Source organism: Erpetoichthys calabaricus, chromosome 1 (assembly GCF_900747795.2).
Source record: "Erpetoichthys calabaricus chromosome 1, fErpCal1.3, whole genome shotgun sequence".
NCBI classification, from domain to species: domain Eukaryota; kingdom Metazoa; phylum Chordata; class Cladistia; order Polypteriformes; family Polypteridae; genus Erpetoichthys; species Erpetoichthys calabaricus.
In genome coordinates, this window is record NC_041394.2 from 118,148,492 (window position 1) to 118,173,933 (window position 25,442).

The following is a 25,442-nucleotide window of genomic DNA, read 5'->3' on the forward strand; positions in this document are numbered from 1 at the left end:
ACATACATATAAATTGGAAATACACAAAGATAACTCACATGGGTGTGGGGAGAATGACAGTGAATTAAAATTGAACACAAATCTGATTCTGAAATCCCATTCTGAAACTAATCATTTGTAAATCACATCGCTCAAGAGTGTCAAGATTTTTTAAAAAACAATTTCATGTTATCTTTGTTCTTGTCATTCTTCCTAACAGACTAACTGTGTAGTGTAGCACTGAGTCACAAGTCTATTCCTGCAAGAATATAAATGTGTTTAGGAACAACAGAAATCTTTACTTAAACCCATAAGTCCAAGAAATAAAGATGTAAAAGCATAATATTTTCAAATCCACTTAATCCAATTCAGGGTCTTGTATAGGGGTTAAATAATGACTTTTACATTATGAGGTAATAAAACTAGTAATATTTAATTTGTGTGGCGGGAATATAAGAATATAGAATTATTTAGATATGATATAGCTTTTAAGTGAATACAATTAAACAAGAAGGTAGAGCTCATAGGTAAGGTTAACATTAATTTTTTGTCAAGTATAAATATTTAAGAATTATGTTTCTAGACTTCTCTAGCGCCTTCAACACAATCCAACCTCTGCTCCTTAGGGACAAGCTGATAGAGATGGGATTAGATTCATACCTAGTGGCATGGATCGTGGATTATTTTAAAGACAGACCTCAGTATGTGCGTCTTGGGAACTGCACGTCTGACATTGTGGTCAGCAACACAGGAGCGCCACAAGGGACTGTACTTTCTCCGGTCCTGTTCAGCCTATATACATCGGACTTCCAATACAACTCGGAGTCCTGCCATGTGCAAAAGTTCGCTGATGACACTGCTATCGTGGGCTGCATCAGGAATGGGCTGGAGGAGGAGTATAGGGACCTAATCAATGACTTTGTTAAATGGTGTGACTCAAACCACCTACACTGAACACCAGCAAAACCAAGGAGCTGGTGGTGGATTTTAGGAGGCCCAGACCCCTCATAGACCCCGTGATCATCAAAGGTGACTGTGTGCGGATGGTGCAGACCTATAAATATCTGGGAGTACAGCTGGATGATAAATTAGACTGGACTGCCAATACTGATGCGCTGTGCAAGAAAGGACAGAGCCGACTATACTTCCTTAGAAGGCTCGTGTCCTTCAACATCTGCAATAAGATGCTGCAGATGTTCTATCAGACAGTTGTGGCGAGTGCCCTCTTCTACGCGGTGGTATGCTGGGGAGGCAGCATTAAGAGGAAAGACGCCTCACGCCTGGACAAACTGGTGAGGAAGGCAGGCTCTATTGTTGGCATGGAGCTGGACAGTTTAACATCTGTGGCAGAGCGAAGGGCGCTCAGCAGGCTCCTATCAATTATGGAGAATCCACTGCATCCACTAAATAGTATCATCTCCAGACAGAAGAGCAGCTTCAGTGACAGACTGCTGTCACTGTCCTGCTCCACTAACAGATTGAGGAGATCGTTCCTCCCCCAAACTATGCGACTCTTCAATTCCACCCGGGAGGGTAAACGTTAACATTTAACATTATACAAAGTTATTGTCTGTTTTTCACCTGCATTATTATCATTCTTTAATTTAATATTATTTATTGTATCAGTATGCTGCTGCTGGAGAATGTGAATTTCCCATTGGGATTAATAAAGTATCTATCTATCTATCTATCTATCTATCTATCTATCTATCTATCTATCTATCTATCTATCTATCTATCTATCTATCTATCTATCTATCTATCTATCTATCTATCTATCTATCTATCTATCTACTTCTCAGGTACTGCCTTGTTCCAGCCATCACTCTAAAGCAGCTGTCCAAGATTGGAGAAAATATTAACATCTGAATAGTTTCCGGATGTATCCAGAAATGTGTTATTTATGGAAGGTATACAAAAAAGGATGTGCCTCAAATATTTCTCATAAGGGTGTGCACATTACACATGAGATAAAATCTATGTTAATCTAAAGCCAAACTACAAATTTCTGGTACAAATAAAAGATCTGTAAAATAAGGTAAGTAAGACAAATGACTCCGCTAACTGTTTCTCCACATTAGTGGTGATATACTTATGTTTTGGTTGTGCTTTTTCAGAAACTAAAAAGAATGGTGTCAGGTATAGTGGGTCTTAGCAGTAAATATGTTACAGTGTGCCAAAGACTCACTTAAAACAATATAACATCACTAGCTATACTAGCCAAATGCCTTTGGAGTGGGACAGCCCTCAGGATAGTTACAAGAAGTCGCACAGATAAATATGTATTCTCCTCACAGACTGTATGGGGACTTGAAAATAGCTGTTCTTCATGCTACATACACTTTACAATGATGGCTTTTTGATCAGAATATATACCTGTGCTGAAGTTTTTTTTTAATGTTTTTGAGCAATGGCCTTGATTTTAGGATCCTGCAGTAAGGAAGGGTCTTTTGGTTTTGCCCTGTACAAATTCCAAAAGAAAATACAAGTTTGTCCACATCTTCATTTTAGCCCCTTTGAATGTTTAAAGCAGTCAGAAAAAAATAATAGAGATTTGGAGAGTACCTTATAATATATTTACATTATATTTACTTGTGTATTTAACAGGAGTTTAAAATGGCTGGGCAAGTGCTTTTAAGCTGGAATATTTAGTCAGCAGGCATACTGAATATTAAAGAATAATTTGATTCTCAATAGCCATGACGATTAGATTGTACAAGCTTTACATTCACATAGAAAAACCAGTATGTGTGTACTTGCTAGAAGATATGAGTAAGTGATTGAGACCTTTTCTACTCAGCATATCATTATATTTAGCTATGTGGTAATGATCAGAGTGGTCGCATTGAACCACACAATACAAGCAACAAGATCACTGACAAGATTTAATAAACTTGCCACCTATAAAATGCACTACAACTGACATAAGACCTAAAGTAAGAAGAAAAAGATTATGCAAACAATGGCATGCACTTTACATGAGGACTGCACAGACCATGGTACATACTTTACAAGAAGCTGGCAATGAACAGAAGTATTTCAGTTGGGTTAAGAAGAAAAGACACTCTGTAACTGGCCAAGGTGAACCACCTGATATAAAGCTTGCTGTATGGACATTGATTTAAATCATTTGAGTTATACAGTATGTTCTCATGTACAGCATTTAACTCCTAGTGTTGTTAAGTCTGGTTTCCCTGCAATGTGTGGACAGCGCTTTGAATACTGAGAAAAGTGCTATATAAATGCAATGAATTATTATTATTATTATTATATATGTACATAGGTTAAAGTACAGTAAATAAAGTCTGTTAATCACCTCACTGAAACAATCTTGTGTTCACTGCCATTAGCAGTTGCCTAGAGGTTAAAGATCTCTCTCCTACCTAATCCAGGTCCTTTAGGGACGCAGAAGGATGCTTTTGTCCAGTCCTCTCAGTAGAATACTGCGTTAGGATTAAGGAAAGGCAAGATGAATGACTGTAAACTGAAGTCTGAGAAACATGTAAAATAATACTGCTTAGGTTCCAGGGGTCAGTATTGTGGGGTGTGCATTTGACACTAGAATAATAAGCTAAGGTACAGTTTAGGGGCATTTCTTCTTGTTCATCAATAAAAAAGAACCTGGGGGCAAGTACAGTGCCTTTTGTGACAACTTTCACAATAAAACAAACCTATCTTTGCAGCTTTGGTCATCATGCATGTACCAGCATTAAACAGGACATCTGTCCATCACAGGTCCCACTCACACTGAGATAATTTTAAACAAACCTGCCATCTTTGGGGAAGTGGGAGTAAAACTAATGTAAACATAGGGAGAATGGTCAAATTACACATGGCCAATAACCAGTGTGAGATTCTAGCCAAGGACAAGGGATCTGTGAAGCAGACACAACAACTGCTTAAGAACTTAAGTTATTAACAACAACATGGCCAAATACCCAAAAAGCATTGTGCCAAGACTCAGCAAAATTTTTAAGATAGCTTAAATAGTGCTCTAGACACAAAACAGGATGTTGAGGTTACAGTATTAGCATTACAAATGACATGGCTATAGCACTTCATATGTTCCCTTGCTGTTAATTTTTACTTGGCTTATTTTTCAATTTGTAATTACTTATTATAATATTTATAACAGTTATTTTCTGGGTCTACATAACCAGAGAAATAACTGCATTTCAATATTTATACTTGGGACAGAAGTATCGATCGCATCCTGGCACTGAGGGTTCTCAGTTGGTTTGCCCAAATGATTTCACACAAGGGCAGATGGCAGATGGCTGAGAAGCTACCCAACTTACTTTTCTCTCTCTCTCTCTCTTGCTCTGACATTCTCTGATCCTGACGTAGGGGGATTGAGCAGGGGGGCTGTTCGCACACCTAGACGATATGGACGCTCGTCTAAAAATGCTGAAAGATTATCTTCACGTTGCTCCCTTCTGTGCAGCTGCTTCATGAAGCGACATGTTGCACGGTGCTTCGCATACTTAAAAGCACGAAGGGCACGTATTGATTTTTGATTGTTTGTTTTTATCTGTCTCTCTCTCTCTCTCTTTCTCTGCTCCTGACGGAGGGGGTGTGAGCTGCCGCCTTCAACAGCTTTGTGCCGTGGTGCTTCGCATACTTAAAAGCCAAACAGCCCTATTGATTTGTTTGCTTTTCTCTCTCTCTCTGACATTATCTGCTCCTGACGCGCACTCCTTAGAAGAGGAAGATATGTTTGCATTCTTTTAATTGTGAGACGGAACTGTCATCTCTGTCTTGTCATGGAGCACAGTTTAAACAGTTTAAAAAGAGACAAATGTTTGTTTGCAGTGTTTAAATAAAGTTCCTGTCTCTCTACAACTTCCTGTGTTTCTGTGCAAATCTGTGACCCAAGCATGACAATATAAAAATATCCATATAAACATATGGTTTCTACTTCGCGGATTTTCACCTTTCGTGGGGGTTCTGGAACGCAACCCCCGCGATGGAGGAGGGATTACTGTATCAGCAGAGTTTCTTTGAAGCCTTTGTCGATTTTCGTAAAGCGTTCGATTCAGTTGATCAAGCTGCCCTGTGTGACATCCTGAGGGTTCGCAGGATCCCCTCGATGTTGCTGGATATCATGGCCAGCCTGCACACTGGTACTGTGAGTGTGTGCAGAGTGCAGGCAGAACCTCTGCGTTTTTCCAAGTTGATTGTGGGTTCGTCAGGGGTGTGTTCTTGCTCCTACTCTGTTCAGTGCCTGTATGGACTGGGTGTTGGGCAAGGTCGTGGGATCCATCTGCTGTGGGGCATCTGTTCATGAAGAAAGATTCACTGATCTTGACTTTGCTGACGATGCTGTGATCTTCATTGAGTCAATGGAGGCTCTGATCGGGGCGCTCGAGAGACTGAGCGAGGAGTCTGAGTGTCTGGGCTTGCGAGTGTCGTGGAAAAAAAACAAGATCCAGGCCTTCAATGACCTCTTAGGCACAGCCATCAGCAGTGTGTCTGTCTGCGGAGAGAGTGTCGACCTTGTCGAGAGATTTACTTACCTTGGCAGTGACATTCATGTCTCTGGTGACTCTTCCTATGAAGTCAGTAGACGGATTGGGAGAGCAAGGTGGGTCATGAGGTCGTTGAAGAAGGGTGTGTGGCGCTCCCGATATCTATGCACAAGGACGAAGGTCCAAGTTTTTAGAGTCCTGGTGCTTCCTGTCTTGCTATATGGTTGCGAGACATGGATGCTATCCAGTGACCTGAGACGGACTCCTTTGGTACTGTGTCTCTCCAGGAAATCCTTGGGTACCGTTGGTTTAACTTTGTGTCAAATGAGCGGTTGCTCATGGAATCCTGAATTGCTGGGGACCCGAATGGCTGGACCAGGCCAAGGGGTCGCCCCGTAACACCTGGCTGCGGCAGATTTAGGGTCACTTCCGGAGGGTGGGACTAGACCGCGTGTCTGCCTGGGGGGTTGCAAACCGGGATCCCAAGTTGTTTCGTCGTGTAGTGGAGGCAGCAACGCACTGTACCAGTGCATGCTCCTCAACTTGACTTGACTTGATAGAAGTCTCATTTACCAGAATAAGTTAATGAAACTACTGAAGCAAATTATGAAAAGGACTATGCTGTTCTATATATTGCCATAATACATCACGTGCGATTAGCCTACTGAAAAAGAATCCTGCAGAAGTAATGAAGGAAAAGTATCCATTCATCCATCCATTATCCATCCATCCATCCATTATCCAACCCGCTATATCCTAATTACAGGGTCACGGGGGTCTGCTGGAGCCAATCCCAGCCAAGACAGGGCGCAAGGCAGGAACAAACCCCAGGCAGGGCGCCAGCCCACCGCAAGGAAAAGTTTTGCATATGGAAATGTTTTGACCATGATTTGGATGGAATGTATAATGCAAGAATAAAGAATAGTAGTATGTATTCCTCATTTTTAGTTAAACATACCTGATTCACTGCTGGTTTATATTTCAGACCCGGCTTGTTTAAGATTGCTTCAATTTGTTTGTGGTTGAAATTGGAAATGCCAATCGCCTTCACCAAACCAGCATCCACGAGCTCTTCCAAAGCCTTAGAAGACAAATTCAAGCAGACTTTTTAATTTGTACCAACGTCAACATGCTTTTTATATAAATGCTTATTTATGTGAATGACCATTACAAAAACGGGCTTTTTTTCAAATTTAATAATTACTGAAAATAGTGTACATATTATTCACATTAAGAGGAATGAAAATGACTTAAATCAATTATGTAACTACTGCTTTCACCCATTTTATTGTGATTGGCTTTAATTAAAGGCTAAGCATAAAGATAAAATAAAACATTAATTTCACAATCTATACATACCTCCCAGGTGTCTAGGAAGTTTGTATTGTCTGGGATGACCAAGCCTTTGTCATCAAATGGAAAAAGGACATCACCAGCCTAATGAAATATATATAAACATATAAATAAATAAATTACTGTATCTTTTTTTATCAATCCAGAAAGAAGTAGTTAAACTGGACATTTTATGACCCTGACTGCAGAAGACAAAAAAGAATGATGGATGGATGAATACAATTTTGTATTTTTTTATTAAGTATTAAATATTTTGCTTGTGAGTTAGTAGACCATTAAAAACCTATTTCACAGTCGCTAAAATATCTCTTTCTTCAATACCTCAAAATACAAATACCAATAACATTTCCCCTTCTTTTTCAGATGTTAAAATAATTTTGCAAAAATGTTTTAAAATACTGCAGAAATACAATAAGAAGTTTCAGGAAAAGATGGATAAATGGATATATACAGTAATACTAAAAATGCAATGAGCCAAATGTAAGTGTTTTTCAAAAAGGTACATGTAAAATTAAGAATAAAACATTTCATTGCTAGCTGTCAAAAAAAATGAATGAGAATTCACAAAGCTGATATTTTGTGATACGTGAAGAATTAGTATGAATTGTCATCTAAAAGGATAGCCATCTTATTTATGTTTTAGGCTATTTTCCATTTTAAATAATGTTTAGTTTAAATGTATTTGTTTCCAATCAGTAAATCATGCAGCAAATGTATTGCTTTAAATGTTAATCCAAATAAAATGAAATGCTGGTAAAGTAAAGTAAAGTAAAAACAACTTGGCTGTTGAAGCAGTAACACCAGCGTACATTCTCAATAAGCTGGTGGTGTCTTTCAGCAATACATTATAACATTACCATCACAAACAACTGCTTTTTACAGCTAATAGTTTTTTTTTAATTCACCCCTCAGTATTCCAGAATTATATTTTATGGTAGTGAGTCAACACATTCAGCACTTTACAGTAGCCATACCAGTATTCTGCACCCACGCTACCTGAAGAAGTTGGCACCTAAAAGGTTTTAAATCTTAAGGAGCTTTAAGCACATCATTTGAAATCAAGTGAATGATGAAACAATTAAATGTTTTTTGTTACATAGGTTTTGCCTGAGGCTCATACAATATTACTTAGAAACCCTGAAAATGCTTTTCCTTGAAACAAAGAATACCAAAGTTTTACTCTTAAAACAAACATAAATATGTCTATGAAATACAATGCAGTATTATTTTAGTTTTACTTAGCCACTCCTAATAATAAACCCTGCTGAAAAAGAAACTACAGAAGTGCAAAATGCATGCAGGCACACCCACACTATCTGTCAAAAAAGTTATACAGTAATCCCTCCTCCATCGCGGGGGTTGCGTTCCAGAGCCACCCGCGAAATAAGAAGATCCGCGAAGTAGAAACCATATGTTTATATGGTTATTTTTATATTGTCATGCTTGGGTCACAGATTTGCGCAGAAACACAGGAGGTTGTAGAGAGACAGGAACGTTATTCAAACACTGCAAACAAACATTTGTCTCTTTTTCAAAAGTTTAAACTGTGCTCCATGACAAGACAGAGATGACAGTTCTGTCTCACAATAAAAGAATGCAAACATATCTTCCTCTTCAAAGGAGTGTGCATCAGGAGCAGAGACTGTCATAAAGACAGAGAAAGCAAACAAATCAATAGGGCTGTTTGGCTTTTAAGTATGTGAAGCACCGCGGCACAAAGCTGTTGAAGGCGGCAGCTCACACCCCCTCCGTCAGGAGCAGGGAGAGAGAGAGAGGGAGAGAGAGAGACAGAGAAAAACAAACATGCAAAAATCAATACGTGCCCTTCGAGCTTTTAAGTATGCGAAGCACCGTGCAGCATGTCGCTTCACTAAGCAGCTGCACAGAAGGTAGCAACGTGAAGATAATCTTTCAGCATTTTTAGACGAGCGTCCGTATCATCTAGGTGTGCGAACAGCCCCCCTGCTCAATCCCCCTACGTCAGGATCAGAGAAAGCGCAAGAGAGAGAAAGAGAAAAGTAAGTTGGGTAGCTTCTCAGCCATCTTGTATGAAATCAACTGGGCAAACCAACTGAGGAAGCATGTACCAGAAATTAAAAGACCCATTGTCCTCAGAAATCCGCGAACCAGCAAAAAATCCACGATATATATTTAAATATGCTTACATATAAAATCCACGATAGAGTGAAGCCGCGAAAGGCGAAGCGCGATATAGCGAGGGATCACTGTATAACTACACTTTACTGTTGAAACTGGAAGAGTGACCTATTTCACAGCTAATTTTTTTCCCACTTTATCAATCTGTAATGACTAATGATTTGAAGTTCTTATGGATATTTTAATACTTGGGAGAATGTACAGTTTAAAAAATTATCATTCTCTAAAAGAAAACAAATACAGACTGTTTTAATGATTACTGAGCAGTGGCACCCACTTATATTGTGATGAAATGCTTTGAGAGACTAGTGCTGGGCCATATTAAACAGAGAAATCCAGATTGCCTGGACCAACTCCAGTGATTACAGCCACAAATCCCTAGCTGCATTACATCCTGGTGTGGCACATCATTGGCTTAGGACCACAAAACACTCAGTGGTATAAATTCAGCTCAGAATATTATTGGCAATCAGTACACTTCTGCCCAAGAACACATGTAACACACACTGCCTAAGAGAGTCAATGAGTGTTATTAAAGGCTAGGGCCATCCTGCAAAGTCAATTTTCTCCTTCTTCCATTTTGGCAAGTGGCACAAGACCATTAATATCAATTCCAATAAATTGAGGGACATCTTTTTTACCCTCATGTCATAAGACTAGTCAGTTTGGACTGAAAACTGCATGAGTATACCTAATGCATGTTTGTTGTTTTTAATGTATGGTACAGAATTAATTGTCACTTGTTGTTATTATGCTACTGTCACTAACTGAAGGGACACTTGCAAATAAGAATATCACTGTACTGTGTACAGGTGATACTAAAGTAGAAATTAAATATAAAGTAACCTTCCACAAACTAACCTTATATCCCATGGGCTTGTGCATAAGGTAAAGATCCATGTAACTGAGTTTTAGGTCAGACAGAGACTTCTCACAAGCTTTTCTCACCATGGACTTCACATGGAATGTGCTCCAGAGCTACACATACATTTAAAAATAATTTCAAAGACTTGTTAGTCAGAGACATCAGATACCGCTATTACATTTTATAAAGATAAAAAATATAAAATATTTCTATAACATATAAAATTTCAAAAAAATGTTTTTAAATCTCAAAATAATAAAAACTGCAGCACTACAATAGCAATGGTTTGAGCACAGACAGTAACAAATTACAATTGAATAATTTATAAGGCCAATTATTGTTGATTTTTAATTAATTATAATACAAACATTTTAGTAAATGTCATACATTTTATTGTAATCTAAAAATATCTTTCAACACAAACATTATTGCATCATTCCTTTTTAACACATTTGCCCGAACTCACTGGCATTTTAATTCAGGTAAATATGCAAATTTAAATTAAACGATGTCTCAGCTCTTCCTGGAAATATACTGTTTGCTAGATTTTGTAAATCTCTAGCCCGATATTTAAAATTAGGCAATCTACCTTGCTGACAACAAAGAGCTCCTCCCTTTTCACAGTTCCATCTTTGATCTTTTCCTGCATGCCTTCTCCAACTTCTTCTTCGTTTTCATAGATATAGGCACAGTCAATATGACGGTAGCCTACACTGATTGCTTCTTTTATGGCTGCTTTAACTTGACCAGGAGGAGACTAGTGAAAAAATAGTTAAAAGTGATAAATATATGGATACAAGTTTAAAATGTATGTCTTCCTCATTCTAATAAAAAAAAATCAGAAAATTATTCATCAATTCCACACTCTTGATTATTGATTATTAGTTTGCAAAAGAGCTTATACTATAAATTAATGCATTTTGTGGATTTCAAGAACATTTTGGTTCTTGATAGATGATAGATAGATAGATAGATAGATAGATAGATAGATAGATAGATAGATAGATAGATAGATAGATAGATAGATAGATAGATAGATAGATAGATAGATAGATAACTTTATTAATCCCAAGGGGAAATTCACAAATTCCAAGATATTATACATAATATCTGGTCATTTCCAGGACTAATCTGACAAGTGTAGACTATCTTAGCAAGACAAAACTAGAAGAATATAAGATATAAGTAATGAAATAAGTATTAAGACTTTTCACATAAATTAATGTGAAATGATCACAAGTTAAATAACAAATTTTGATCCAAGTTGGTAGAACTGAGTTCTATAATAGACAAAAACCGAGAAATAAAGAGGTAAAGTCATTTTTCTTACCAGTTAGGTTTATTCATAAAAGTAGTAGCAAGAGACAGGATAATTCATCTAGTTACTAATTTATAGTTTCAACGAATATTTAATAACATTTGTTAAATTAATGGTCGTCACGCTCTATTAGTTTCATCTAATGAAAATTCTAAAGAATCTTAACAGTAGCGATGCTGGGATTGACTAGACGGAGACAAAAACTGAATTAACTTCTGTAGTATGTCCTCTGTGGAAGAAATTCACATCAGTGTTACCCAAAGGGTGGACCAATTTTTAATCAACAGAATTGTGCTCTATTGACATTCCCCAAATAATGAACAGTATGTTGCACTACAGACAGAAAACAATAACAATCAACTGAAAAAACGTTTAAACAAGTATTTAAGCTAAACAAACCTAGCTATTCTTGCACCATTAGTCTTTTGATGGTGTGGTAAAAATGTTTAACTATTAATTTAATGTACTTATTGTGTTAAACTTGTTTAGCTTATAACAGCTGCTGAAGCAAAAGTGCAACAGGCATTATGACCTGTTGTAGTTAGACTGGATTTGTTATTTTGGTTATAGCTACCATTTTTTTGTTTTTATTATTTTTTTAGATTCCACGGCATCACTTCATTATTGTGATGTTAACAGACTGATCCAAAAGTGATTATCGGCATCATCTCATACATCACCACTACAGTGAACGCTTAGGTGTTTAAATTGTTCTGGTTCATAATTGACAGTTAATAATTATCATTAACCTGATTAAACTATGTGGCACCCGGATGGGGCTCATGCCCGGCCGGGATGCCCAGGAAGACAGGAGGAGGGCTCATTCCTCCTCCAGACCACGAGGGGGCATCCGCCCTTGTTGGATTTGATGGCCACGGGTACAGGGCTTGGAAGCCCAACCCTGTAGGGGCCCGTGGTCACTGCCAGGGGGCGTCCCCCTGCCTAAAGGACCCTGGACCCCAGTACTTCCGCCACACCAGGAAGTGCTGGGGGGAAGAAGAGAGGGAACACCCGGAGTGCTTCCGGGAGGACAGCCGGCATTTCCGCCACACTGGGGCATGTCCGCGGGATTGCCGGTGCACACCTGGAACACATCTGGGTACGGATAAAAGGGGCCGCCTCCCTTCATTCGAGGCTGGAGCCGGGTGGAAGCAGGACAAGGTGCAAGAACGAGAGAAGGAGGCGGTCTGAAGAGGAGAGTGGTTGGCCTGGACTTTGGGGAAGATTGGGGTTTGTGAGCACTTGAACTTTGTAAATATGTATAATAAATGTGTGTTGGGTGACATGAGCGTGTCTGCATGTTTGTGTCCGGGCCAGTCTCCACAACTAAAATACACTTCTCAAGAAAACTTGTCCTTATTTACAGTTTATATGATTTGTGTGTTTACACACATCCACATTATATATTTATTATTTTATCTTAGGTTTACTTTTGCAATGTGCTTTGTGATGGCATTCATTGTAAAAAAACAGTATGAAATGATTTTTTAAACACAGCATGAAAACATTCAAAGAGTAGTTTCTAATTATTTTATAAAGTTAAATGAATTATTGCGCATTTAAAAGAGTCTATAAAAAGTATTCTCTGCTTGGAAGATTTTATATTATTGTTATACAACACTGAATCACAGTATGTTTAATTTGGCTTTTTTGACACGGAACAACTGAAAAATACTCTTTAGTGTCAAAGCAACAGCATATCTCTGTATAGTGGGCTAAATTAATTACAAATGTAAAACACAAAATACCTGACCATATAATATTCACCCCCTTTAATATGACACATCTAAATCAGCATTGATGTAGTCAATTGGTTTTAAAAGTCACATAATTAGGGAGATCACATGCCTGTAGTAAAAGAGTTTCAATTGATTGTAGTGTAAATGCACCTTTATGTGAAAGTTGTAATTTGTGGATTAATGTACACAATGAAGACAAAAGAACACTCCAAGCATCTCCATGAAAAGACGATTGAAAAGTCAGTGAATGGAGACATAAAATCATGCAAGCACTGAATATACGCTGGAGTGAAGTTAGAAATCATTAAGAAATGGAAAGAATATAGAATAGCTGTAAATCAACCTAAAGCGGCCCATCAACAAAAACTGAGTGATCATACAAGAAGATGACTTGTGAGGGAAGACACCAAGAAACCTGTGAGAACTATAGTGGGGTTGAAAGCTACACGTGGATAAGATCAGAGACTGTGTAGACAACAACTGTTTCACAAGTGCTTCACTAGTTACATCTTTAAGGTACAGTGGCAAAGAGAAAGCCACTGTTTGAAAAAAAACACACATGACACCTCCACTAGAGTTTGTCAGAAGGCGCAGAACATTCTATGCTTTGATTACACCAAAATTGAGCATTTTGACCATCAGCCTAAACAGTGTGTTTGACATAAGTGCGTTATCAAATAACACACAATCACTACTATGACGCATGGAGGTAGCAACATCATGCTGTTAGGATGCTTCACTGACCACAAATTTATCTGTGGATTTATCTGTATAAGGAAATTTATCTGTATAAGGAAACAGCATTGATAAAGGGAATGTGTCAAGATTACACTGATACTGTATTTTCACAATAAAAACACCTTCAGGACCTTACAATTAGTATGTTTAGGTAATGAAGGGAAGTCAGCCCTTGAAAGAACACACACAATGAAAGTGTATGACTATTAAAATTTAACACAGACTAAATCCTAATTTTGATAGATGCCATACAGGACCTTCTTTACTTTTTTACTATGTCCTTACTACATACTAGAAAACTATTTTTACTTAAATATAAGACACTATTTGAAATACAAAAGACATTTACCTTTTTTACATTTACATATATTTCCTTGGCTGACATTTTTATCCAAAGTGACTTTCAAAAGAGGTAAACATAGTGGAGTAACATTAGGCTAGGGTAGGGGTCTCCAACCTTTTTTCCCCTGAGAGCAACTTTTACAACATGAAAATGGCTGAAAGCTACTCATGTTTTCTAACGTTTATTCTCATAGCTTATTTCAACCCAAACAAACTGAATAAGCTTGTTTTGCCTGAACATTTACAAAATGTTGGTGTCCACAACTCGCATTTTGCATTAAAACATCACAAAGAATATTTAGTTCACCTGCAAGTGCATTTTGTATGTCTGTATGCATTTTCTAGTGTATCTCACACTTTTGAATTAAAACATGAATACTGTCAAAACAAAACAATGCAATTACAAATACACAGATATTACTTATTCATTTGTCATTCTGTTACATGTCACTGTTTCACTTCACAAGAGTATTCACACGTCCAGTTGCATGTGTGGTGTGTTTTTTAGTTAGTCAGATGACTGGCACTGCATGGAGTCAACAACAGATGTGTATGGTGGAGTGTAACCACTTAGTTTTACTCTTATGGAGTCATTTAAATGTTCATCTGTCAGTCTTGTTCTGGATTTTGATTTCATGACATTCATATCAGAAAAGGCAGACTCACAGAGGTACTGTATGCAGACCCAAAAAAAGCAGACATTTTCAGAGCTGTTTGGTGAAGATTCTTATAGTTATCTGGCTCTACTAAACTCCAGAAATGCTGAGAATGATGTTGAGACTTTAACTGCACATTATTTTGAAGGTTTACTAATATATAATATATAAAATCCATTGTCTCTCTGTTTGTATGTCTGTCTGCTTTTCACAAGAGAACTACTTAACGGATTTAGATCGGGTTTTATTCTATAATTTGCTTGAACATTCGGTCGATGTTGCGACTTCTCTCATTTCGCTATGTATCACAGTTTGTTTGCGGTACCAATATATTTGCGCGAATCTGAGATCCACACAACTGGCCGGGGGTAGTGGCCTTCCTCACTTACACGCCAGCTTGGGGGCATGGTCCTTAACTCCTCTTAGCTAGCGATCGAGAGAACAATTGAATTCAACTTTGTTTGATATTTAAAATAAAGTGTTACTTAGGTCTTGATGAGTTTGAGTCTGGATATTCTCTTAAGTATATGCCAAATTTAAAAGATTAATTGCAATTCAGATTGTGGATAAAGTGTTAAAAGGATCATGATATGATTTTTTTGGAAAGATCATCCACCCCTAATTTGACTAATCAAGTTTTGAAATTTATGTAGGATTCATTAACCCTTTTGGCAAGCTACTTGGAAAGGGGTTGCGAGCTACCAGTAGCTCGCGAGTAACGTGTTGGAGACCCCTGGGCTAGGGCCTGTTCTTTCAGCAAGTGTAACTGTTTGTTTTTCTTATTTCCTCATTTCTTATTTTGTTTTATTTGGTGGGAGATAGGAGCTTGATAAGAACTAATATCTATATATATAATTCACTAAGCCGGAAGACAAGTAGCCACCCATGGAAAGCACGCCAAAAGGGGCGTGGATTCACTAAGCCGCCGACAAGTAAGACACCCATGGCGCACGCAGGAAGGAGCCACGCCCACCAACTCTAAGACCATTGGATACGACGACAACTCGCAGAGCCACGCCCACCAACTCGGACGCGACGCCTCGGAAAACATGCCGTCATTTCTGTTTGTCTGTGCCACAGTCCACATGCAGCTCTGAGCCACTTTAACTTTTCATTAGTCAACCTCAGTGGAACCTTGGTTCACACAGAGGCAGTGCCAGAGAGAGACAGAAGCACACACAGGCAGTGCGAGAGAGAGACAGAGGCACACACAGGCAGCCCGAGATAGAGAGCCACGCACACACAGGCAGCGCGACAGAGAGACAGAGGCACAGACAGGCAGCCCGAGAGAGAGAGCCGCGCGCACACACAGGCAGCACCACAGAGAGACAGAGGCACACACACAGGCAGCGCCACAGAGAGACAGAGGCACACACACAGGCAGCGCGACAGAGAGAGCCGCGCAATCCTTTAAAACTGAGGTTAAAACACAATGAAGGAAGCAGTCTTTAAAAACCAATAAGCCCTGTGCCTCTTTTTCATTAGCGTCTCACCTGCTTCACCGCCCTGCAACAGTCGAGACGCTTTCTCAGCAGCTGACCTTCTCTGTGCCTGACTCCACTACTGTCAGTCGCCTGATTAAAAATGGTGAACTCCTGCAATGTTACTATCTTGATTGGCTTTTAAATAAAGTTCGGATTTGTTCAAATGTTCCTTTTTTCCCCCTGTGCTTAAAACTCATTTTAAAAAATGTGTGTTTATACAACTGCTGCAATGTTACAGAGAGAGAGAGGGCTCGCCTGCTTCTGAGAGACAGAGGGGGAGGGGGCTCGCCTGCTGCTGAGAGAGAGAGAGTGGGGGGGACTGGGGAGGCTCCCGTGCTGCTGAGAGAGAGGGGTGGGGGGGAGACTGGGGAGGCTCGCATGCTGCTGAGAGAGAGAGAGAGCATGCAGCTGAGCACGGAGCCTGGGTGTTTGTGTCAGTGTTATTCAATGTTTTTACTATTACACTGTGCATTTTATGGTGTAATGATTAACTATATTTGTGCTTAAAAATCTTTAAAAAAATATATTTACATACAGTTCGTATGGTCTGGAATGGATTCATTGTATTTACATACAATCCTATGGGGGAAATTGCTTCGGTTCATGACCAAATCGGTTTACGACCAGAGGTTTGGAACGAATTATGGTCGTGAACCGAGGTTCCACTGTATATTGACTCTAGAAAACATGATCAGCAAGTCTTTGATAGGCTGCAACAAAATGATGAAAGAACGGGCACATTTTCTTCTCACAAGCTGGGTGGGTGGGTGTTAGTTAGTTAATTAGTTACTCGAAGGATTTCAAGATTTAATATGCACAAGCAGTAACCCTGCAAAAGCAGCCCAAACCAGAAAAGACGTCTGGCAAAAAGTGGCTGACAAATTAAACGCGTGTGCATTGTACTTACTGAAAGCGGCGTTACGGATTTTGCAAATGTTCATTTTGCTCTCTCCAGAGTTCCATCTTTTCATTCACTTACTGGTATGCCTGCAGGAACACGTGCAGCGAGCGAGCAAGAGAGAGCGAGCGACACACACACACATACAGGCGCGCGTGAGAGAGAGCGCTGGACGCATAAGAATAATAATACTTCATTACATTGATATACCGGTGTTTTCAGTATTCAAAGCGCTATCCACACAGGGTGAAACCGGGAAGCGAACCCAAAATCTTCCAGTCTCCTTACTGCAAAACAGTAGCATTACCATTGCGCTACAAGGCAGTTAAAGAAAGCACCGGCCTCGATTTTGTTTTCACTTCTGTTTACAGCAATCGGATCGAAGCGTGCATTGTTGCAATGTTACTTTTCTTGGTGGCTTATTACATTACGGATGTTTCACATGTTAATTTTTTTCCCTGTGCTTAAAAGACATTAAAAAAGTGTTTCTCAACTGTGACTCCGGAACAACTCAGTACGCAAGCTATATTAAGCGTCAACAGCGAAGACTCGCTACACCTTAATGAACAAGTGCTGAAACTTATCCCTACCGACGAAGTAACTTTCACCAGCGTGGCCTCCATCGTCACAGACGATCCCACTTTCAGTCACGGACATTTGTATGTTGCTCTCTCCAGAGGTCCATCTTTTCATTCATTCACAGTGCTATCCACAAACCCACCCCATTTGGACAACTGTGTCGTTCAGCAAGTGTTCACCCATCAATACATAATTATGCTAGTCATACATAATCCACCAAGTCGTCCGACCGTGTGATATAAATGACAGAGCACCGCCCAAGAACTCGAACCGCTAGAGAGACACGCCCACCAATTCTAAGAGCAATGTGCTGGAGTGTAAAACCATCACAACTATGATAGTTGTATCATCAGTTGAACTATCAGACGCTGTCTATATCTAAGAAGATATATAGATACTCGTTATATAGATATATATATATATATATATATATATATATATATATTATATAGATACTCATTCATCCGGCACGCGTCCACCCACGCTCTCAAGTCATTCACAGTGCTTGCTCATATGCTCGAACACAACAACTCGCCACACACAAATCTTGCTTTAGTTGACTCAACACGGGAAACCTCACCCTGCCCGGACACGGAGAGGATTGACAGATTGATAGCTCTTTCTCGAATTGTTCCCCACGAACGAGGAATACCCACTGAGTGCGGGTTATACGCTCCCTCTGAATACGTCCCTGCCCTGTGTACGCTCCCCACCCCCCTCCTACTACTGTGGTCGGGTGACTTGGTGGATTATATATAGAAAAGCAGCCGAAACGGCAAAGAACAATGAAAGTACAGTCGACCCTTGATATACGACCGGCCTGACATGCGAACAACTTGATTTACGACCAAAATTTTTATTTTGATTTATGACCAACATCTTGCGTTACGATCTGAATGCGGTCACGTGTATCCGCTTGCGCGATTGTAAACAAACAGAAACATTCCTATTAATGCGGCACTCATTCAAGGTACCTCCCCCAACTAGAAGACACGCTGAAGAGTGTCCGAAGTCCAAACTCTGGAAGACTGTTTATCTGTTGCTGGGGCAACAGCCGGCTCAAAGCTGTGCTGAGTCTCTCACCCAAACCAAACAGAAAAGATATCCATGGGTGATAAGCAAAGGACATTGTAAATGCAGTTAACATGTAACTTTATCACTGATCTGCTGCGTCTGTGTATAGCAGAGTGGCAGATCACGCTGCAATAAATAAGTGTGCCGTTCCAGTTTCAATATGAAGGCTGGTTTTGCTAAAGTACTGAGACTCAACCTTGTGTTTTTGGGGAGCAAGACAGGGACTTATAGCACGACCCTGATCTTTTATGATTTGCTTCTGTGTCGCTTCACTAAAGCGCTATGAGTCTGTTGTTACTCTGCCCGGCAACGGACAAAACAAGCTTCGACAGATGCGGCAATCGCGCTTCAGGACGCACTTCAGCATGACGTTCCCACTGAGTGGGGAGGGGGGGTCTCAAAAGAGTTCAGAAACCTCACAATATGAAGAAAAAAAAAGGATGATTCAGCCATTGGATTTGAGCATCATTCGCACCTTGAAAGTGTATTATCGCAAGGAAATGCTGAGAAAAATTCTCGTCAGAATAACTTGTAGGCAGGAGGAGATTAAAATTAATGCAAAAGAAACTATTGAAATGATTGCAAACGCCTGAGCGCAAGTTAAAGAAAGCCTTTAAAAAACCGTCTGTTTCATTCTCCTCCTCCTCCCTTCCTGCAGCCCAAAGATGTCAAATTAAATGGTGAGTACAGTATGAAATTGTTGTTTCTGGTAGGCTAGGCATTTTTTGTAACTTTTTGGTTAGTACATTAGAAAAATTATTGGTGTTTTGGCAAATTATACACATTATACAACCCTTTTTTATTATGAAAAGGTTAAGTAAGTGTTGCAGTGGGAGGTTTGGAATGCATTATGGGTATTTCCATTCCACAGTCTCCTTACTGTTAACCAGAAACACTACCAATGCGCTACAAGGCAGAAAATGCAGTTAAAGAATGCACCAGGCTCAATTTTATTTTCACTTCTGTTTGGACAACTGTGTCGTTCAGGAAGTGTTCACCCATCAATACATAATTATGCGGCGTAGCATGGCTAGTGTTGTATAAACAGGTGTACTTTAAGTATACAAACTGATGAACTTAACCAATCTACTGTGTGACAAAATATTATAAAAATTGTAGGGTGAGCAGCCATCCTGTAATTCCCAAAGCAGTCCCCTGTATCAGCCCCAGTAATGACATGACAGATTACTGTTAAAAAATATTCTGTTCTGTGTTACTGAAATTTGTACGTTTTCACTACAAAAGGTTATGCAGATATTGCAGTATGCAAATTGTTGTACACAGATCTTGCTAGCTTTACACTGCTGCATTATTTACTCAACATCTATTCAAAACAGAAAGAAGTTCTGGCCATTTACATGCCTTGAGACTGCTGTAATGCTGCTGTAATGTGCAAATCATTTATTTTCAATATCTTACAGGCTAGACTTAATTTTGTGAGAGGTGGAAAATAAAAGTGGTCTATCTTTATGGGCAAACAGAAAGAACAGTAGTTGTAATTATCAAAGGTTAGGTCGTTAACAAAAAAATTTAATAAATCATTCATCAAAATGTTTCCGTTTTCAAGTAACTCACATTATTTATTTATTTATTTTGCTGGTCTAATTGCATGTTGCTCATGAAAATAAATACACAAAATTAAGAAGAATTACTACTACACAAATGGGGACTGATATGATTTTACCAATTAACAATAAAAGAATATTTTCGAAAATAAAAAATGAATAACATTCAAAAGCAAAAAAAAAGAATTAACAGATGTCAAACATAATCCTAACATAAAGATAAAACCAAATTTAAAGTCAAAACCAGAATCTCTGCCTAAATTTATCTTGATGTAGGTTTCAGTGCTGGGGCCTTATGTATAAACGGTGCGTACACACAGAAATGTTGTGTACGAACCTTTCCACGCTCAAATCGTGATGTATAAAACCTAAACTTGGCGTAAAGCCACGCACATTTCCACAGTAACTCATACCTTGGCGTACGCAATTTCTCCGCTCGGTTTTGCAGACTGGCGGCACCCAGCGTCAAAGCAGTGCTACTGTTCCTGTGTGATCACCCTTTCTTTCTTAGATCCACATTCCTGACGCGGCTTTATAAATACACTGAAACTAACTGCATATTGTTTATTAGTGTAATGCATCTGATTGTAATTAACCTGCAGCAATATAATGGTCCAGGGAATAGCCATAGTATTCCAAATACCATAACTGCTTTAGCGTTGTAACTCTCACTGCATCTTCTTCTTCTTTCAGCTGCTCCCGTTAGGTGTTGCCACAGCAGATCATCTTTTTCCATATTACTCTCACTGCACCACTCGGAGTATTTATATCACTGTATCTGAGTGGGGACTTACAGCAGCAGCTGATTGGAAAGAGAATTATCGGTACACAGCATGAAGCAGACGCTGCCTGAGCCACAGCAAAACGCTTCAGAGACTTTCCTGTACGGACTTCGCGGTTTAGAAAAAGTTTCATCCCAAGAACTATAAACGCACTCAATCAGTCCATCAAGTGCTCCTTGTAGAACTGTTTGAACAATCACCTCACTGTAAACTTGCACTACAGTTATAATATTGCACAACCTGCGCCACTTTATGAAGCGTGTATTTGCATATGATGATATCATTTTTAAGATGAAATGCAGCAAAATATGTTGATTATATTATACAGATAAAACTTTAACTTCATTTAAAAAATCTGTATTGTTAATAATTAAACATGTGAGGACACGGTGCCGCAGCGCTAGCTAGTTCAGGGATTGTTCCTGCATTGCGTTGTATTCTTGCGCTGACGCGACACTGGAAAGATAGACGGATAGAATAATTAAACATGTACTACGAAGATATTTCAATGTTCCTTAAAAGTTTTGAGGAATCGGCGTTCTAAGCTTACAGATGGCTTAACGTCTATTACAGAGCTGATTGTGTGGCGATTGGGCATTTGGAGAAAGAAAAGTTAGGACAGGAATTTGAGGTTAGTACGTTTGAAAGAGACAGTACTTCTGTAATAAATTATTTAATTGAAGGTCGCACATGGCGCAGCAAGACTCTTGCGTGAGACATGAACAATCACTGCGCCACCGTGTTCCCATGTTTAATAACATGCTTTCATTCCTATCATTATGAAAATGATATCATGTATACATCTCAGTATTTTAATTATTCAGAGAGCTGTAATATCACGAATGTAATGGATTCTGTGTCCTGTCGGAGAAAGAGAAAGAACGGAAGCACGTAGTGATTCACACACATAGAGCACATAGAAGATCAAATACAGAACAAAGCATTTAACGTGCTACTTGAGAAACTAGTAAAATAAACGATTTTAAGATGAAGTTTATGATGTTCTACTTTAATGGCAAAATAAACTACGTGATTAAAGTGGAAATTTCGAGATTAAAGTTGACATTTCGTGCTTTTTTCCCACTGTGTGCCTATTTGTTTTGTCTGTACCCAAATAAGCTTTCATATGACACTCAGACGGTGGGCTACGACTCGCCTTTTCACGGCGACTTTGATATGTTATTTCTTTTTTATTTCGGGCACTGTGCGACTTTGTGACATGGATCTTTCGAGTTTCTCCGACACTCTGTCACTCAATCAACTTTCTTTTGTTGATTATACCACTGTTTAAACCAACAAATAGTACGTTTTTCCTTTGCCTCCACTTGGTATTCGCTGAAATTCTTATATTTTCCCCTGTGCTTTTCCCATTGTCTTTTCACAGAAGGCTATTTATATTGATTTGCATATTCAAAGAGGCGTAATTCTGGGAGGAGTTGGGGCGGGACAGAAGGCGCGTGCAAGTACGTTACTTTTCACGCTGATCGGGATTTATGTAGTGGGAGAACGTGAAAGTTTGCGTGCGTACAGATTCCTGCATCTGGATTTTTCTGTGCATACGCACATTCCCGCTTTTGTGCTTACGCCATGTTATAGTGTGAGTTCTATGCACGGCGTTATACATGAGGCCCCTGGTCTTTTACAAAGTCTTTCCGTTAACAAGTGTCACACACGTACGCATGGGAGGCAGCTAAAGGGCTTGAGCAAGGGCAATTCCAAATCAGACCAGGATGTGGCAGAGTGTACTGACTCTTTTTCTCTCTTTCCTGCAGACCATTCACGGGAGATTCCACCTGACTCTCTTGACATCACTTCCGGGACCGAGCCTATGGAAGAAGACCTTGCCGGCTCCGGCCGCTGTGATGTCACGTCCGGGCTCAAGCCTATGGTTGAAGACCCTTATGAGCCTGACCCCTTTGACCTCACTTCCTGTCTGCCCCTTTAAAAGCCTCCAGCTTTTTCCTATTCCCTCAGTTCTGTTTTGGACTCGGTTTTCTGTACATCAGTGCTGTATAACATTTTTATGAATTTGCAGCCAGGATAACAATTATACGGGTGGCAGCCCCAAGCCTTGCTATGACTTGTGGTCAAGTTTGTGACACAAGTTAAAGTTTAGATGGCCAACTTCATGCCCATCTATATATATAAAATCCCTATGTGCGTCCAGGTGTGTGGGTGTCTTCTGATGAAGTGCGCATGCGCGGGGCACGGTGCGATGCGCGATATTACTGTCAGAGAAAGTTAGAGGCGTTTTACGGAAATACAAACCAGTATTACTGCGAGAGGAAATTAAAGGTACACAATACAGTGACGCATATTACAGCCACATACAAGCCAGTATTACTGTCAGAGGAGATTAAAGGCATATTACCGACGCGCACGCCTGTATTACCGCCAGAGAAAATTAAAGGTATATTACGGACGTACAAGCCAGCGGACGTACAAGATGGTATCCTTCAATAAGGGCGCGCACAAAAAGGCGAGCCTCAATTGGGCGCAGCGAATAAAGGCGCGCGTAAATAAAGATCTGCACCTTTGTTGCTCTTCACATATTTCAGAGCCATTTGAACTAAATTATCTACGAACGCCTTTATTCGCCGCGCTCAATTGAGGTCGCCCTTTTGAAGCTCGTCTTTTTGTGGGCGCCCTTATTGAATAGAGCCGTACAAGACAGTATTACTGTCACAGAAAATTAAAGACACACAATACACGGCGGTAGCCCATGAAGAACGGTCAGCTCAGCAAGTAAACATCAACAAAAGAAAGGCTGAAAGAAAGAAAAATACGACCAACAAAAAGAATGAGGTCAAAGTCCCTTGCCATTTAATATAGACTGTTCCTACTAATGTTTATGCACTACTGTTCTAGCGCCCGTTATTGTAACGGGCTAAATGACTAGTACATATATAAAGGTGACACAACATCACAGCAATAAAGTTTACATAATGGAGAAGAGCATCAAAGCAAATAGTGATAAAATGAATATATCAATAAATGAAAAATAAACAAAATAAAAGTTAGCAACACATTGAAACAATAACAAAAACATTACATTAATTAATAACACAATACCCTGGGCATGAAACCCAGTTACATTGTTGCAAGGCAGCATTGCTACTACTGCACCACCGTGCCACCCATGAAATTTTTATGTTTATTACAACTATGTCTTTTTTTACTTCACCTATCAAACAGTTTAACATGCATACAATAATAAAGGAAATAGCCATAAACAAATGTTTATCAATTGGTCAGTTTTCAGTGTTATTTTCTTCCCTATTTTAAACACTGAGTTTAAATAAACTCTTTGTTAAAGCACAAATCTGGTTAGTCAAACAGCGATCAACAAAGAGGATGGAAAGTTACTAGGCAAAATAATGTTTTCAGTGTTCATTCAGTGATCTGAATAGTGCGCCTGTTGCTAGCGTATCTTCAAACTTGGAAGGCAGAAAGACTTTATACAATGATGAATGAGGGTTGCATGTCATTTTACTCAAATGTTTACTTTTACTTGAACAAAGCAGGCCCTGAAATAACAGTGGAAATCATGACTCAGCACTCATGATATTTTTACTGCCATGGATATAGCTGTTAAATTAAACAGAATATAAAATACAAATAAAAGACTGCTGTAATATACTTTTAGCAAACCTTTTTCATGATTTAAAGATTACATACTGACTTCATAAGAGGGAAATATATCAGATAATTTTTTATTAAGGACTATTATTATAGTTCCTAAAATGCCAGTTTAGTGTTAGAATGGTATAATTACAACTTGTTATACTGTATAACATACAAGATCAGAATAACCCTGACCTTGCAGTGCAATACGTGAATATTGAACAAGAAGGACATTATTTTTAAAAGTCACAAAGAAAAAACGCCAGAGGCTACACAAGGCTTTCTTCCTCTCCAACTGAGTTAAACATATTTTACTTCAATTAAACAAACAGGAAATGAAAATGCAGACTTTTTAAATGAAAAGTAAATAAACTTTCAATGCATGAAGCTGATGTCACTGTTTCCAACAAGTGTACATCTACTACACTACTGGGCCATTTTAAAATACATTTAAATAAACAAAACAAGATTTTTTTGAAATGCATTGAAGAATATATGGTGAAATAGAAAAAAATATAGCACTTCATATTGATAAATAACCCAGACACTTGAACTGTCATGTTTTCTGAAGGAAGCTAAGAAGTTATGGAATCAAATGTGGTAATATTTTAATATGTGAAAGCGCATGAATAATGCATCACTTGCCTTAAAGATCCTTAAACATACTTTACAATAAAATGGACTGTGGAAATATTACCTTTCATATGATTCACAAAATGCTGATATAAGGCCAGACTGTTTGACATAAACCACAGTCTAAAAGATTGAGATTTATATGGTTTACTACTATAAAATTCTGTAGACATTTCTTGGGAAACTTA

At 39.0% G+C, this 25,442-nt stretch overlaps 2 protein-coding genes across 3 annotated transcripts in view; both read right to left on the reverse strand.

The window, feature by feature from the left end:
• LOC114654919 (aldo-keto reductase family 1 member B1-like) overlaps positions 1–25,442 on the reverse strand; it is a 227,614-nt gene that overhangs the window by 110,501 nt on the left and 91,671 nt on the right. The window lies entirely within an intron of this gene.
• The window catches only part of LOC114654914 (aldo-keto reductase family 1 member B1-like), a 96,196-nt gene that overhangs the window by 10,860 nt on the left and 59,894 nt on the right, over positions 1–25,442 (reverse strand). The window contains exons 2-5 of one of the 2 annotated variants that reach the window (XM_028805769.2): positions 10,412–10,579; positions 9,819–9,935; positions 6,807–6,884; positions 6,406–6,528 (exon numbers count right to left, since the gene is read on the reverse strand). In XM_028805769.2, the coding sequence (XP_028661602.1) occupies positions 6,406–6,528; positions 6,807–6,884; positions 9,819–9,935; positions 10,412–10,579 (486 nt within the window). The remainder of the gene's footprint in view (positions 1–6,405; positions 6,529–6,806; positions 6,885–9,818; positions 9,936–10,411; positions 10,580–25,442) is intronic. The other variant, XM_051929597.1, reaches the window with a different exon arrangement.